This window comes from Lepus europaeus, chromosome 9, assembly GCF_033115175.1.
Source record: "Lepus europaeus isolate LE1 chromosome 9, mLepTim1.pri, whole genome shotgun sequence".
NCBI lineage: Eukaryota > Metazoa > Chordata > Mammalia > Lagomorpha > Leporidae > Lepus > Lepus europaeus.
Genome location: NC_084835.1, coordinates 3,140,227 through 3,155,365, shown reverse-complemented (window position 1 = coordinate 3,155,365; position 15,139 = coordinate 3,140,227). Strand labels below are relative to the sequence as shown.

At 54.5% G+C, this 15,139-nt stretch overlaps 1 protein-coding gene across 1 annotated transcript in view; it reads left to right on the top strand.

The window, feature by feature from the left end:
- Positions 1 to 15,139, top strand: part of SUMF1 (sulfatase modifying factor 1) — a 74,221-nt gene that overhangs the window by 28,013 nt on the left and 31,069 nt on the right. The window contains exons 4-6 of the mRNA XM_062200349.1: positions 10,640 to 10,722; positions 13,618 to 13,740; positions 14,574 to 14,688. Of these exons, the coding sequence (XP_062056333.1) occupies positions 10,640 to 10,722; positions 13,618 to 13,740; positions 14,574 to 14,688 (321 nt within the window). The remainder of the gene's footprint in view (positions 1 to 10,639; positions 10,723 to 13,617; positions 13,741 to 14,573; positions 14,689 to 15,139) is intronic.

Genomic DNA, 15,139 nt, shown 5'->3' with positions numbered 1-15,139 from the left:
GCTCATGCCTTCTGTGTGTCTTTGAAAAGAGTAGTTGTTAGCTTCCCTGTGGAGTCAGTGTGTGGCGTGGGTTCAGGAAGCGGAGCCTGATAACACTGGAAGATGAGAGCCCAGCCTCATAGTACGGGGCGGCCTGCCCCAGACCTGATGGGTAACAGATGGATGGCAGGGCGGCCTGCCCCAGGCCAGGTTGGTAACCGATAGCAGGGTGGCCTGTCCCAGGCCTGGTCAGTAGCAGGATGGCAGGGTGGCCTGCGCCAGGCCAAGTTGGTAACAGATAGCAGGCCATCCTGCCCAGGGCAGCTGGTCTGAATGAGCATAGATTTGAAAACCCTGTTTAAAGTGACCTTGAATTTCCTCTCAAGTCATGGGTCATTTGAGGCCCGACTTAGGTCAATGAATACAAGTGGTTCTCACGTCCCTGCCCCTACTGTGGGGTCTGCTGGGCCGCCGTCGTGCAGGATCAGAGGGGCCCAGGTTGCTGGACCCGAGAGTCATGTGGGCACAGGTGTTGGACAGAGGTGGTAGTGTGGCCTGGAAGGGGGCATGGCTGGCCTCAGCACCAGGCAGAGCATAGAGTGGCACCTGTTAGTGTCCGAGGGCTGGCCTGCCCGCTATCCCACCCCCTGCAGGCCTCTGCTAGAAACCTGACGCCAGGATCTGGGGGTTTCCCGGTACAGGCACAGCGTGCTGGAGGACTGGACCCAGCACTGGTCTTTTCCAGACCCAGCAGGAGGGGACTGGAAACAGTGTGAACCTACGAGGCCAGTGACTTGGTGTAGTAGATCAGGGCTCACTAGTGGGCATCAGGGACAGGCGAGTTCTCCCAGGGGGCTGCCGACTCCAGGTGGATGAGCGCGTGACTGAAGTCAATAGTGGCTGCAGTCTGGGGGGTTACGTTCTCTGATGTGGTGACACCGAGCAGAAACCTGGACGGCTGGGGCCCCTGTGCCCACCAAGGGGAGGCTTGAGATGTGGATTATGCCCGTCAGGGTTGGGCTGGAGAAGTTGACCAAGCTGAGTGCAGAGTCTTGTGACCCTCAGAGGGGCCAGGGTTTCTGCTGGTGCTCAGATGGAATGCAGGATGCAGCTTGTGTTTGGAGACGGCTGTGACCTCTGTGTGGGCTTTTGGGATAGGCCAGGTGAGAGGAGGTGTGCAGAGGGCAGCTGGAGGGATCTAGATGCTGAGAAGGGCCTCAGAGTGCTGGCAGGCCTTAGTGTGGTGCCTTAATTCAAGATAGGAGAGCCTGGGGCAGCAGGCAGGTTCCTGACGCTGACCAGCGGTGAGTTAGGCTGTCACTCTGAGCAGGGGTGAGTTAGACTGTTGTGTGGATGACTGGAAGGTGATGCAGGAGGAGTCCAGTTGTTCTCTGTGGTCCTTGGGAACCTCCTCCTTGGGGACAGACTTTAGTTCAGCTGTGGCTTCAGAACCTCTGTCAGAATGGTCTGAACGTGACAGGCTCCGCTGGGGAAGTGATGCCTGTCCTCTTTTGAAAAATGCCTGTTTAAGTCCTTTGCTGATTTCTTAACTGGGTTGTTTGTTTTGTTGTTATTGAGTTTCTTGATCTCTTTTTAGATTCAGGTTGTTAACCCTTTATCAGGTGCATAGTTTGCAAATGCTTTCTCCCATTCTGTTGGTTGCCCCTTCACTGTGCTGAGTGTTTCTTCCGCAGTGCAGAAGCTTCTCAATTTGATGTCATCCCGTTTATGAATTTTGGCTTTGATTGCCTGTGCCTCTGGGATTTTTTCCAAGAACTCTTTGCCTATGCCAGTGTATTGCAGGGTTTCCCCAATGTTCTTTAATAATTTGATGATATTGGGTCGTAGATTTAGGTCTTTGACCCATTTTGAGTGGATTTTTGTGTAATGTATGTGATAGGTGTCTTGCTTCATACTAGTGCATGTGGAAATTTGGTTTTCTCAGTACCATTTGATGAAGAGACTGTCCTTGCTCCAGGGATTGATTTTAGCTCCTTTGTAAAAGATAAGTTGGCTGTAGATGATGTTTTGATTGATTTCTGGCATTTCTGTTCTGTTCCATTGGTCTATCCATCTGTTTTTGTACCAGGACCAGGCTGTTTTGATTATAAGTGCCCTGTGGTAGGTCTTGAAATTTGGAATTGTGATGCCTCTGGCTTTGTTTTTATCGTATAAGATTGCTTTAAGTATTTGGGGTGTCCTGTGTTTCCATATGGATTTCAACATCATTTTTTCCATATCTGAGAAGAATGTGCTTTGGATTTTGATTGGTATCGCATTGAATCTGTAAATTGCTTTTGGTAGTATGGACATTTTAATGATATTGATTCTTCCAATCCATGAACATAGAAGATTTTTCCATTTTTTGTGTCTTTTATTTCTTTCTTTAATGCTTTATAATTCTTATCATAGAGATGTTTGATGCCCTTGGTTAAATTTATTCCAAGGTATTTGATTTTTTTTTTATAGATATTGTGAATGGGATTGATCTTAGAAGTTCTTTCTCAGGTGTGGCATTGTGTGTGTATACAAAGGCTATTGATTCTTGCATGTTGATTTTATATCCCACCATCTTACCAAGCTCTTCTGTGAGTTCCGGTAGGCTCTTTGTGAAGTCTTTTGGATCCCCTATGTATAGAATCATGTCCTGTGCAAACAGGGATCCTTTTACTTACTCCTTCCCAATTTGTATCCATTTGATTTCTTTTTCTTGCCTAATGGCTCTGACTAAAACTTCCAGGATTATATTGAATAGCAATGGTGAGAGTGAGCATCCCTGTGTGGTACCAGATTTCAGTGGGAATCCTTCCAACTTTTCTCCATCCAATAGGATACTGGCCAGGGATTTGTCGTATACTGCCTTGATTGTGTTGAAGAGTGTTCCTTCCATACCCAATTTGCTTAGAGTTTTCATTATGAAAGGGTTTTATATTTTGTCAGATGCTTTCTCTGCAACTTTTGAGATAATCATGTAGTTTCTCTTCTTATGTGATGTAACACATTGATTGCTTTGCGAATGTTGAACCATCTCTGAGCACCAGGGAGAATTCCCACTTGGTCCTGGTGAATGATCTTTCGAATGTGTTGTTGGATTCGATTGGCTCGTATTTTGTTGAGTGTTTTTACGTTTATGTTCATCAGGGATATTGATCTGTTGTTCTTTTTCTCTGTTATATCTTTTTCAGGTTTAGGAATAAAGGTGATATTGGCTTTCTAGAAGGAGTTTGGGAGATTTCCTCCCTTTCAATTTTTTGAATAGCTTCGGAAGAGTTGGAGTTCTTTAAATGTCTGGTAGAAATCCGTAGTGAAGGTATCTGGTCCTAGGGTTTTCTTTCTTTCTTTCTTTTTGACAGGCAGAGTTAGACAGTGAGAAAGAGAGACAGAGAGAAAGGTCTTCCTTTTCTGTTGGTTCACCCCCCAGATGGCTGCTACAGCTGGCGCGCTGCGCTGTTCCGAAGCCAGGAGCAAGGTGCTTCTCCTGGTCTCCCATGGGGTGCAGGGTCCAAGCACTTGGGCCATCCTCCACTGCACTCCCGGGCCACAGCAGAGAGCTGGACTGGAAGAGGAGCAACCGGACAGAATCCGGCGCCCCGACCAGGACTAGAACCCAGTGTGCCGGTGCCGCAGGCGGAGGATTAGCCTAGTGAGCCGCGGCGCTGGCCTGATTTCTGTTTTCTTACAAAGCCCTAGCTCCCCCTCCCAACCATGCTTGCTCAGGTCTCAATTCAAAATGCGTGAAGTCCGTGCCTTTCAGGGATTCCATGGCTCCCTTTCACACCTGGTGTGGTGGTGGCCCTGTCTGTCTTCTTGCTCTGCTCGGGTTAGGAGTCCCTGAGAGAGCTGACTGTGCACTGTGGGAGTGGAGGTGCTGAGGGCTAAACTGACTGTGTGCTGTGGGAGTGGAGGTGCTGAGAGCTTTCCTGACTGTGTGCTGTGGGAGTGGAGTCCCTGAGAGAGCTGACTGTGCGCTGTGGGAGTGGAGTCCCTGAGAGAGCTGACTGTGTGCTGTGGGAGTGGAGGTGCTGAGGGCTGACTGTGCGCTGTGGGAATGGAGGTGCTGAGGGTGTTCCTGACTGTGCGCTGTGGGAGTGGAGGTGCTGAGAGCTGGCTGTGTGCTGTGGGAATGGAGGTGCTGAGGGTGTTCCTGACTGTGCGCTATGGGAGTGGAGGTGCTGAGAGCTGACTGTGCGCTGTGGGAGTGGAGGTGCTGAGGGCTGACTGTGCGCTGTGGGAATGGAGGTGCTGAGAGCTGACTGTGCGCTGTGGGAATGGAGGTGCTGAGGGTGTTCCTGACTGTGCGCTGTGGGAGTGGAGGTGCTGAGAGCTGACTGTGCGCTGTGGGAATGGAGGTGCTGAGAGCTGACTGTGCGCTGTGGGAGTGGAGTCCCTGAGAGAGCTGACTGTGCGCTGTGGGAGTGGAGGTGCTGAGGGCTGACTGTGCGCTGTGGGAGTGGAGTTGCTGAGGGTGTTCCTGACTGTGCGCTGTGGGAATGGAGGTGCTGAGGGCTGACTGTGCGCTGTGGGAGTGGAGGTGCTGAGAGCTGACTGTGCGCTGTGGGAATGGAGGTGCTGAGAGCTGACTGTGCGCTGTGGGAGTGGAGGTGCTGAGGGCTGACTGTGCGCTGTGGGAGTGGAGGTGCTGAGGGCTGACTGTGCGCTGTGGGAGTGGAGGTGCTGAGGGCTGACTGTGCGCTGTGGGAGTGGAGGTGCTGAGGGCTGACTGTGCGCTGTGGGAGTGGAGGTGCTGAGGGCTGACTGTGCGCTGTGGGAGTGGAGGTGCTGAGGGCTGACTGTGCGCTGTGGGAGTGGAGGTGCTGAGGGCTGACTGCGCTGTGGGAGTGGAGGTGCTGAGGGCTGACTGCGCTGTGGGAGTGGAGGTGCTGAGGGCTGACTGTGCGCTGTGGGAGTGGAGGTGCTGAGAGCTGACTGTGCGCTGTGGGAGTGGAGGTGCTGAGGGCTGACTGTGCGCTGTGGGAGTGGAGGTGCTGAGGGCTGACTGTGCGCTGTGGGAGTGGAGGTGCTGAGAGCTGACTGTGCGCTGTGGGAGTGGAGGTGCTGAGGGCTGACTGTGCGCTGTGGGAGTGGAGGTGCTGAGGGCTGACTGTGCGCTGTGGGAGTGGAGGTGCTGAGGGCTGACTGTGCGCTGTGGGAATGCATTTTATTGCAGTATGAGGAATTGTACTGAGAAATGAAAAAAATGCAGAAATATTACAGGTCTGCCTTAAGTTTCATAAATATTTGTACCCTGTCTAAAAGCATGCATTTTTCTCTCCCATGCAGTCTGAAGTGGACAGGGTGCTTGATTTAGGATATCATTTAAATGAAGTTGTCCGACTCCACTCCTCGAGTCTTCCAGCCGGGTTCTCTGGCTTCCCACGTTGCCCTGGGAGCTGACGAAGCTCGCTCCTCCCCGGTCCCTCCATTCGTGTGCTTCTTGTCGTAGCTGGAGCCGCTTCCAGTTTTATTTGTAGTTCATGCATTTGGACAGATCTGCACTTTCTCATTGTTGGCTGGTGCCAGCTGAAGAATCCTCCCAGGCTGTTTTTACAGTTGTAGCGGTCATGTTTATGCTACGTTCCAAGAAACGTCTGTCTTTTTAATTTCCTTGTCTAAATGCATATAGTTTCCAAGCATGCAGTTGTGAAGTTTGAGCCTGCCGTCTGCACACGTGAGTGTGCGTGGTGACACAGCTGTGGCTCCCTCTGCAGGTTTCCTCCCAGGTCACGCGTGCGTGAGAAACGTGATTTACCACTGCTATCCAGAGGAAAGGCACCACGGCTGTGCTCCCCTGTCTTGTTCTCGAAGCTGTTATTACCAGTCCAGCTCTGTCCTAGGAGAGAGGTGGCAAGCGGACGGCTTTACCCTCACGTGGGTCCCCTTTGCCTCGTCGGGCGCAGCTGTTTCACCTTAAACCCGACAGTTGCTATGGCGATGGTGCACTAGAAATAGGTCAGGTTCAAGTCCTTTTCCCGGGTTGGAAGGGAGTGCCGGGCCTCTGGAAGTTGTCTCAGCTGAGCAGAAAATGTGGCGGCAGACAGCCTCATCCCGAAAACGGGGCTCTGAGGATGAGGTTCCCACGGGCGCCTGTGGCAGGGAAGGGCCTAGGGATGCCTCTCGCTGTGGGGGAACCTTGATACCCTGGCTGCATTTCTCTGTAACTTCCTACACAGAGTAGAACAGCGTTGATTTTCGGAGAGTTTTAAATGCTGGCTTAGGAGACAGTGGTGTCTGGGAAAGGAAGATAGATGGTGACAGCAGATGGGGTTTGCCCAGAGTTTGGCCAGAAAATGCCCTGGTTTCCTGCAGGTGGCTTGGCTGGGGGGCTGGGGCCCCCTCTGTCTCTTTCGTCCTCCTCTTCCCTGTGGGAGACTCGGGGATCCCGTCTTCCCTTGCGTGCCTGTCACCTGGGGCCAAGGGTCCTGACTCTGCGTTGGACCAGATGGCGATGACTCAGGTGCACGGCACAGGCAGCGGCCGTGTGGTCTGCACTCCTCTTGCAGGCTCCTGCTTTGCTTCGGCAGTTGAGGGATGGGGCCTTTTGTTGGCCTCCCGTGGTCCCATACGCCTCCCTGCCATGGTTTAGTTTATGTCTAGGTGTTCTCCATCAGGACTGAGATGGAAGGCAGTCACACAGGCTTTTCCGGAGGGTTCTTGGGAGGTGACCACCCCCCAGCACTGTTCTCGGCCTGGGCAAGGCAAGCCTGTGGGTAGAAGGGGCTCAGATGAAGATCGGGGCGGGGGGATTCTCAGCTGTTAGAATCTGTGTTATAAGAAAACTCTAAGACAGTATTGCAGCAAGCGACCACGTTGCCGAATGAAGTGATAACGACAGCTTACACTCTGGCAGACAGGGTTCTAATGCTTTACATGCGTTTCCTTATTTAATCCTCAGAAGCTCCATGCAGTAGGTAGTAGTATTTTCATCCCCATTTTTCACATTGGTAAACTGAGGCCCACAGAGGTGAAGTTAGGAGGCCAAGATCCTGTTTCGAGTAATTTGTTGTTGAAATGCCAGCAGCTGGCTCCAAGGTGGGAATCTCTTGTTACAGTGTTGCTGTGCACTCCATGTTAACATGGAAGAAGAACATTTTTTCTTTTCTTTAAAAAATGTCGAGAGGCAGAGAGGTAGAGAGAGAAAGAGAGCAAGTGAGCATGAGAGCACACTTCATTTCATTGGTTCACTGCCCAGATGCCTGGTGCTGGGCCAGGGCTGAAGCCAGGAGCCCGGAACTCAGTCCAGGTCTCCCATGTGAGTGATGGGAATCCAGCCCCTGGGCCACTGCTGCTGCCTCCCAGAGTCCTTATGAGCGGAAGCTGACGTCCGCAGCTGGAGCTGGGCACCAAACCCAGGCCCCTGTCGTGGGCCACAGGGGTCTTACCTGCTAGGCCAGCACATGCCCTGGTATTTTCTGTTCTGATTATTGCATTGTGCTGGGGCATTTTGCTTCTGCCGGGGGACATCCGGCAATGTCTAGAGACGTTTTTGTGTGCCGGTGTGGGGGGGCGTGGGAGCATGCAGTCGACTTCTGGTGGGTAGAAGCCAGGGACACAGCTAAGCGTCCTGTAGTCTGTGTTTCTGAATCCTCTGGCCTAACATCAGCAGGGCTGCGGGGAGAACACCCCTTACAGGGGCCTGTGCTCACGCCAACCTGATCTTTCATTCCTGTTCAGTATACACACATTCTTCCCCACGGCTTCCCTTTTCCTTCTGATGATACTAACAAATTCTTTTTTTTTTTTTTTGATTATTTGAGAGGCAGAGACAGAGAGGAGTGAGTGGAAGGGGCTCCCATTCGCTGATTCACTGCTCAAGTGCCCACAATGGCCAGGGCTGAAGCCAGGAGCCAGGAATTCAATCCAGGTCTCCCATGTGAATGGCAGGAATCCCGCACGTCGTTGGGCCATCACCGCTGCCTCCCAGGGTGTGGGTTAGCAGGAAGTCGGAGGCACGAGTCAGAGTGGGTGCTGCCCCCAGCCTGCGGGCGTCTTAACTGCTAGGCCAGGTGCCTGCCCTGAGAGCACCTGTGCTTCTGCGTACGTTTGATATGCACAGGATCACGTCTGTGTGCTTTAGGTAGTGTTCATGACACAACATGTTCTGTTCCCACGTCCAGGTCAGAGCGTGTCTTCACCTCCCACTCTATGGCATGTTTTGGACTTGAACACCAGGTCACAGCCCTTTGTCCAGGGCAGTGCTGTCACGGCGGCCCCTCCCTCACTGTGGCTGCCGTGCTGTTTCTGCTGCTGTGGCTATGTCCGTCCTGTAGCTGTGCGGCTGGCGTCTTGTAAGCTGGTTAGTTTGGTGGGTTGCTGGGGTGAGCCGAGAACGACGAGAAAGGAGAGGTCCTCGGAGAAGTGGAAAGGGGGTGGCTGCGAGGAGGGGTGGGGAGTGTGGCACGCAGGAGAAGGAACCGGACACTGTAGCCTGGATGTGTGTGCGGTGGCGCCTGGACCCACCAGTTTGAATTCTGCAGACATTTCTGAACAAAATGAGGTGACTGGGTTCATATTTTGTTCCTCGTTTATTTTTTGTCATGAAAGAATTAGCTATTATAGTGGAAAAACAGATCATTTAAAAGCTATCAATGTAGCACCTGCCTTCTGTTGTACTCTGAGGGTTTGCGGAACTTGTGGATCCCCTCTGGGAGTTTGCCTGCCCTGCTAAGGTGCTGGATGACCTGAAGAAAAGGACAGGAAAGGGAGTGGCCTGAGGCTGCAAAAACCACTGCCCTGGGTCTCCCATCCCTAGGTCCCCTCTGTGGGGTCCCCTGTGAGAAGGGGCAGGAGGGCAGGAGGGCAGGAGGGCGGGAGGTCTCAGGGCTTGTGGACCACTGAGCCTGTGTCTGCTGAGACTACCAGTGCATGTGACCCCGGCCTCCACCCCTTGGTGTGTGGTCTGCGGAAGCACACCCCCCCAAAGCCTCAGAAGGCTCTGCGTGCCGTCAGAGGGGGCGCAGTGCACCCCGGCCCTGCCTGGAAATGCCTGGTGCCCCTCAGCAGCATGATGGATAAATGAATCACGAGGTTTTAAAAATTGCTGGGACTGAATTATTTCAGAACACTGAAGGTTGCAGGAAAAAACCACCTTCCTGTATCTGCTGCCCAGAGTTAACAGAGGTCACGGTTTCTCCATGTTTCACCATGTTTGTCTTATTTACCTTTTTTTTTTATTTTAAATTTGGGAGTTAGAAGCCTCTGGTGCTGGTTCTCAGTACAGACGTGGTGCTTTTTGCACGGGTGGGACTTACCACGGGGGTGGTGGCCAGGCAACCTGGAGACTCCCCAGGACCCAGGGTGGGGTGACCCTGCTTCCTGTGCCTTCTCTGTTGGAGGATCAGTTGCCTGTTGTTGGCCCCTAACACAGAGCAGCCCAGCTGGCACGTGTCCTGGGCTGTCTTCTCACAGTGGCGCAGGTGCAGTACAAGCCTAGACCTCGGTTCTCCTGTGCACTGTCTAATCCATCACCTGGCAGGAGCGGTGTTTATGGCCTTTTTGCTGAAGCATAAAAAGTTTGGCCTTTCCCATCGGAATGTGAGTGGGTGTCCATGAGTAGTTTGGTGGTGTTGGGATGTAGGCAGACTGACGAGAGTGGGCGTGGTGTTGCAGGTTGCTGGGCAGTCAGGGCAGTCCCCTTCACTTGTGCTCACCATGCCTGTCAGGACACAGGTGGCCAAGAGCCTCACGTTTGGGGCTGACCTGAGGTCTGTGCTGGCTCCCATGGGGAGATTGCTCAGGTTGTGTGGGTGGCACTGATGACGATTTGCCGAGACTCCCCTGAGACTACCAGAGCTGTGTCCCAGGGCTGTTCTCGTCCCCGACTGCCTGCTAGTTTGTTGGCTGACCGCTGAGGGCACGGTCGTGAGCTGTGTCCTGGTAATGGCCTGAGATGTAGGCTGTCCTTCTGTGTCCATGTGGCGATAAAGACACAGGCCTGGGGAGGTTAAATCTGTTGCTAGGGCTCCCTTGTGAATAGCCAGGCCCGCGGTTCAGGTCTCAGTTTGACTGGCACCAAGGCCTACGTTCTCAACCTTCTGGGAAGCCAAGGCACTTGCTACTTGTATTTTGGTTAACAGAATGCAAATTAGGAGCCAAGTACTTCCTGGTCTTATGGGATTGACCTTCCCTGTCTTCGAGACAGGTAGGGCTGCTGCTGTTCCCAGGTGAGGCCTTGGGGGAGGGGCAGACAAGTACATTGCTCGGGACCCCACGGCTCAAGTACGGCTGGAAAACCATAGTCCGGACTTTGGAAAACGCACGTGATGGCCCTCAGCGCCTCGTGGACTCGTTGGCCTCACCACCGGCTCCCAGTACACCTGTGGATGCTCTTGTGGGGCGCAGCACTTGAATTCCTACTCACTTGGTTAAATGGTGCTTTCTGAAGTGAAAAAATATGCTTTTTTAAAGTAAAGATTCATTCATGTGTGAGTCCTCATTTTGGGGATTCTGGCGCAGGTGTTTGGTGATGCACACGTGAGCTCAGCCCCGCAGTGAGGTTTGTGCTGCGTGTACGGAGGCGCGGCTTCCCTGCGGTCCTTGTGGCCAGGAGGAGTTGATCATGGTCGACACCTGCCTCTTCTGGATTGATCCAAGGGTACATGCACCAAGGCACGGGATTCCCTCCGGAGGGCGTGGCTAACGCCGTCTGTCCTGTTTCTCCGAGGTTGCGGCTGCTCCCTGGTGGTTACCTGTGAAAGGCGCCGACTGGAGACACCCAGAGGGGCCCGACTCCACCGTCCGGCACAGGTGAGGCTGCTTCCTCTGGTGGTGGGTTTCTGTTCCACAGAGATCCCTGTGCACCAAGAAGTCCCTGGTCCTCTTCATCTGTATGGCGGTGAGCGACAAGCTCTCAGTGACGGGCGGCAAAGGGAAGTGGCAGGAAGCAAGCTGTGTGTGACCCAGATGCTGCGCCTTCCCTGTAGGAGGGCGCGCCTTGCAGGCCTCCTGCCTGCGACAGTCCTGTGACAGCGCCGTAGGCCTGTTTACCGTGTCCTGGGAGGGAGGAGTCTGCCTCAGGGCAGGCAGCTGCGTCCTGGCTGGCGGCCACTGCAGGAGCTGGGCCCCGCTGTGGGACCCCCGGACCCTTCAGTCCTGGGCTGACGTGTCTTGAAGCCACGTGGGGTGTGAGTCTCTAGGGAAGCCAGGAACTTATCACGTGGCACAGAAATAGAGACTCAGGGTGGGGGGCTAGGCCCCGACAGCGTGGGACGCCGCTGTCCTCACCTGCTTTCAGCAATTCCTGGTGACTGCCCTCACCGTCTGGCAGCTGGCGTGCATGGGGGTCAGCTCCGGACAGAGGTCAGGAATCTTTTTTTTTTTTTTCCATTTATTAAACTTTTATTTAATGAATATAAATTTCCAAAGTACAGCTTATGGGTTACAATGGCTTCCCCCCTCCCATTACTTCCCTCCCACCCGCAACCCTCCCCTTTCCCGCTCCCTCTCCCCTTCCATTCACATCAAGATTCATTTTCAATTCTCTTTATATACAGAAGATCAGTTTAGTATATATTAGGTAACGATTTCAACAGTTTGCCCCCATATAGCAACACAAAGTGAAAAAAAAAATACTGTTGGAGTACTAGTTATAGCATTAAATAACAGTGTACAGCACATTAAAGACAGAGATCCTACATAATATTTTTTTAAAATTAATTAATTTTCTATGCCATTTCCAATTTAACACCAGGTTGTTTTTTTTCATTTCCAATTATCTTTATATACAGAAGATCGATTCAGTATATAATTAGTAAAGATCTCATCAGTTTGCACCCACACAGAAACACAAAGTGTAAAAATACTGTTTCAGTACTAGTTATAGCATCACTTCACATTAGACAACACATTAAGGACAGATCCCACATGGGATGTAAGTACACAGTGACTTCTGTTGCTGACTTAACAATTTGACACTCCTGTTCATGGCGTCAGTAATCTCCCTAGGCTCTAGTCATGAGTTGTCAAGGCTATGGAAGCCTTTAGAGTTCGCTGACTTTGATCTTATTCCGATAGGGTCATAGTCAAAGTGGAAGTTCTCTCCTCCCTTCAGAGAAAGGTAAGAGGTCAGGAATCTCTCAGAGTGTGGTGGGGAAACAGGCTGTGAGGTGGACACTGGGTTCCCGGGCACCTCAGGGGGGCGTCTCCTTTCCTGAACTCTGGGAGAGGAGGCAGCGAGGGCAGGAAGGAAGACCCCATGGGGGCTGTGATCTATTCATGCCGTAAACAGTGTGAGTCCAGCTCCAGGACAGTGTGCCTTCATCAGTGCTGGACACTGCGGGGCACCTGCTGGTCCTCAGAATAAACGCAGGTCCTGGTGGGCTCGCTGTGGCCAGGTCAGTGGGGTGTGAGGCCTGGACCAGGAGAGAGGTCTGGGGAGTTCGGCCAGCACCACCCGGGCCTCAGAGTTCTTGCAGCCTTCTCCAGCCCTCTCTGCCTCCAGGAAGCTGGAAGACCGGCTGGAGAAGTGCTCAAGAGAGGCAGACGTGGCTGCCGATCTGTCGTGGGAAGGTTGGCAGGCAGGGGTGGAAGCCAGCTGCCAGGATTGGATCCTGTGAAATGAGGCCGAGGCACAGAGTGGCATGTGGAGTATGTCAGGGCCCTGACCTGCAAGGAGGGTGCTGGAGTCAGACTGGGCAGAGGGTGGAGTCACGGCCACCAGGCAGGTCCCTGGAAGGGGACGTCACAGCCAGCAGTGGGGTCCCCCAGTTTGGGCTGCGATGGCCACAGGGACTGGGCCTTCATGGCTCTGCTGTGGGGATCACTGGGGACCCTGAGGGCACTCCTGCAGCCCTGCAGAACCCTGAAGCGGCTGGACGCGTCTGCCGACGGCACCGTTCCGAACTCAGACATGCCATCCACTGCGCTAATGAGGTTCTGTGGGAACCAAGTCTGTGAGGTGAAGCAGTGTTTTGAGTCCAAGAGGAACTGTAATGCATGGGGGAGTCTGGGACATCAGAAACCCCTGGTGGTGACCCATGTGGCCTGGCTGAGCCTGCGTTCAGGGCCTGGGTTCAGGATCAGGGTGGCTAGGGTTTATGCCCTGAACTGAGGGTGGCTGCTGAGGCTGGGCCTTGCCTGTCCAGTGGGTCCACTCCTACCTGCCGGGGCTGGGCCTGTGCCTGTCCAGTGGGTCCACTTCCACCTGCCAAGGCTGGGCCTGTGCCTGTCCAATGGGTCCACTTCCACCTGCCAAGGCTGGGCCTGTGCCTGTCCAATGGGTCCACTCCCACCTGCCGGGGCTGGGCCTGTGCCTGTCCAGTGGGTCCACTCCTACCTGCCGAGGCTGGGCCTTGCCTGTCCAGTGGGTCCACTTCTACCTGCTGAGGCTGGGCTTTGCCTGTCCAGTGGGTCCACTCCTACCTGCTGAGGCTGGGCTTTGCCTGTCCAGTGGGTCCACTCCTACCTGCCGAGGCTGGGCTTTGCCTGTCCAGTGGGTCCACTTCCAGCTGCCAAGGCTGGGCCTGTGCCTGTCCAGCGGGTACACTCCCACCTGCTGAGGCTGGGCCTTGCCTGTCCAGCGGATCCACTCCCACCTGCTGAGGCTGGGCCTGTGCCTGTCCAGCGGGTCCACTCCCACCTGCTGAGGCTGGGCCTTGCCTGTCCAGCGGGTCCACTCCCATCTGTGTTTTGTCCCTTGTCTAGGCCGCACCATCCCGTACTCCACGTCTCTTGGAACGACGCAGTTGCCTACTGCACATGGGCGGGGAAGCGGCTGCCCACGGAAGCTGAGTGGGAATACAGTTGTCGCGGCGGCCTACAGAACAGGTACTTGGGAGGTCTCACACCTTGCCTGACCCCAGCGCTCGCTTTAGTTGGGAGGCTGACGAGAACCACAGCTCCGGTGCCGGAGTTCCTGTGGGGTCACTCAGGAGGAGATGCTGGTGAACAGGTTGCTGGCCCTCTGCAGCTCCAAAGCCCGATAACCTGCCCGCTGGGCTTCCTGCAGTCCAGGGCGCTTGGTGGCGGTTCCACGCCTGCCCCCGGTTCCGCGCCTGCCCCCGGTTCCGCGCCTGCCCCGGGTTCCATGCCTGCCCCCGGTTCCGCGCCTGCCCCAGGTTCCGCGCCTGCCCCCGGTTCCGCTCCTGCCCCCGGTTTTGCGCCTGCCCCAGTTTTGCGCCTGCCCCGGTTCTGCGCCTGCCCCGGTTCCGCGGCGCTCCTCCCAGTGTGGAGGCACCTGGCTTTCCACGTTGTCTTGTTTTGCTGTGTGCTGAAGCACTCGTATTTCTCCGCTCAGGATCCCTGAGGGGGACTCACATCTGGGCTCCTCTTCTGGGAAAAGCTCCTTCAGATAGTCCAGCTGCATACGAGTGTGCTGTGGTGGTGCCTGGTCGCCACACCACCACCGCGTCCAGAGCCGCGTCCACTCGCAGCCTCCTCTGTGTCCTGCCTGTAGCCACACAGTGACTTCAGTCCTGCCGTGTACTCGGGGAGACTGAGGTGGCTGTGACGTGGGCCGTGACTGGGAGATTTCCGGGTCTGCCCTGAAAGCTGTAGCTACTGATTTGTAGACGGCTCTGGCAGGACGAGCGGGCGCGGAGCTGTGTGGCTCCTCCCCTCACTCGCGCTTGGCGGGCCGGTACCTCTGTCTCTCCCGCCAGACTCTTCCCCTGGGGCAACAAGCTGCAGCCCCGAGGCCAGCACTACGCCAACCTGTGGCAAGGCGACTTTCCTGTGACCAACACCGGCGAGGACGGCTTCCGGGGGACCGCGCCCGTGAGTGTGGGGCACCTGAGCCTGGGGGGGAGGTGGGGCAAAGGCGCCACACTCTTTCTTTTCCCTTTTTCTTTTAAATTTAGTTTTGAGGCAGACACACACACACATACACACACACACACGGAGAGAGAGAACGTGTTCCTGGTTACCGGTGCACTCACCAAGTGCCTGCAACAGCCTGCGCCAGGCTGGGCCAGGGCCAAAGCCAGAGTTGGGAACTGACCCCAGGTCTCCCATGTGGGTGGTGGGGACCCAACTCCTTGAGCCATCGCCTGCTGCCTCCCAAAGCCTCATGTGGTCAGAAGCTGGAGCCAGGAGCTGGATCTGGGAATGGAGCCCACGGACGGTGGGGTGAGGTGTGGGGTGTGGGTATCTTTTTATTTTTTTATTTGAAAGGCAGAGCAACAGAGAGGCAAAGGCAGAAAGAGTGAGAGAAAGGTCTTCTGTCCTC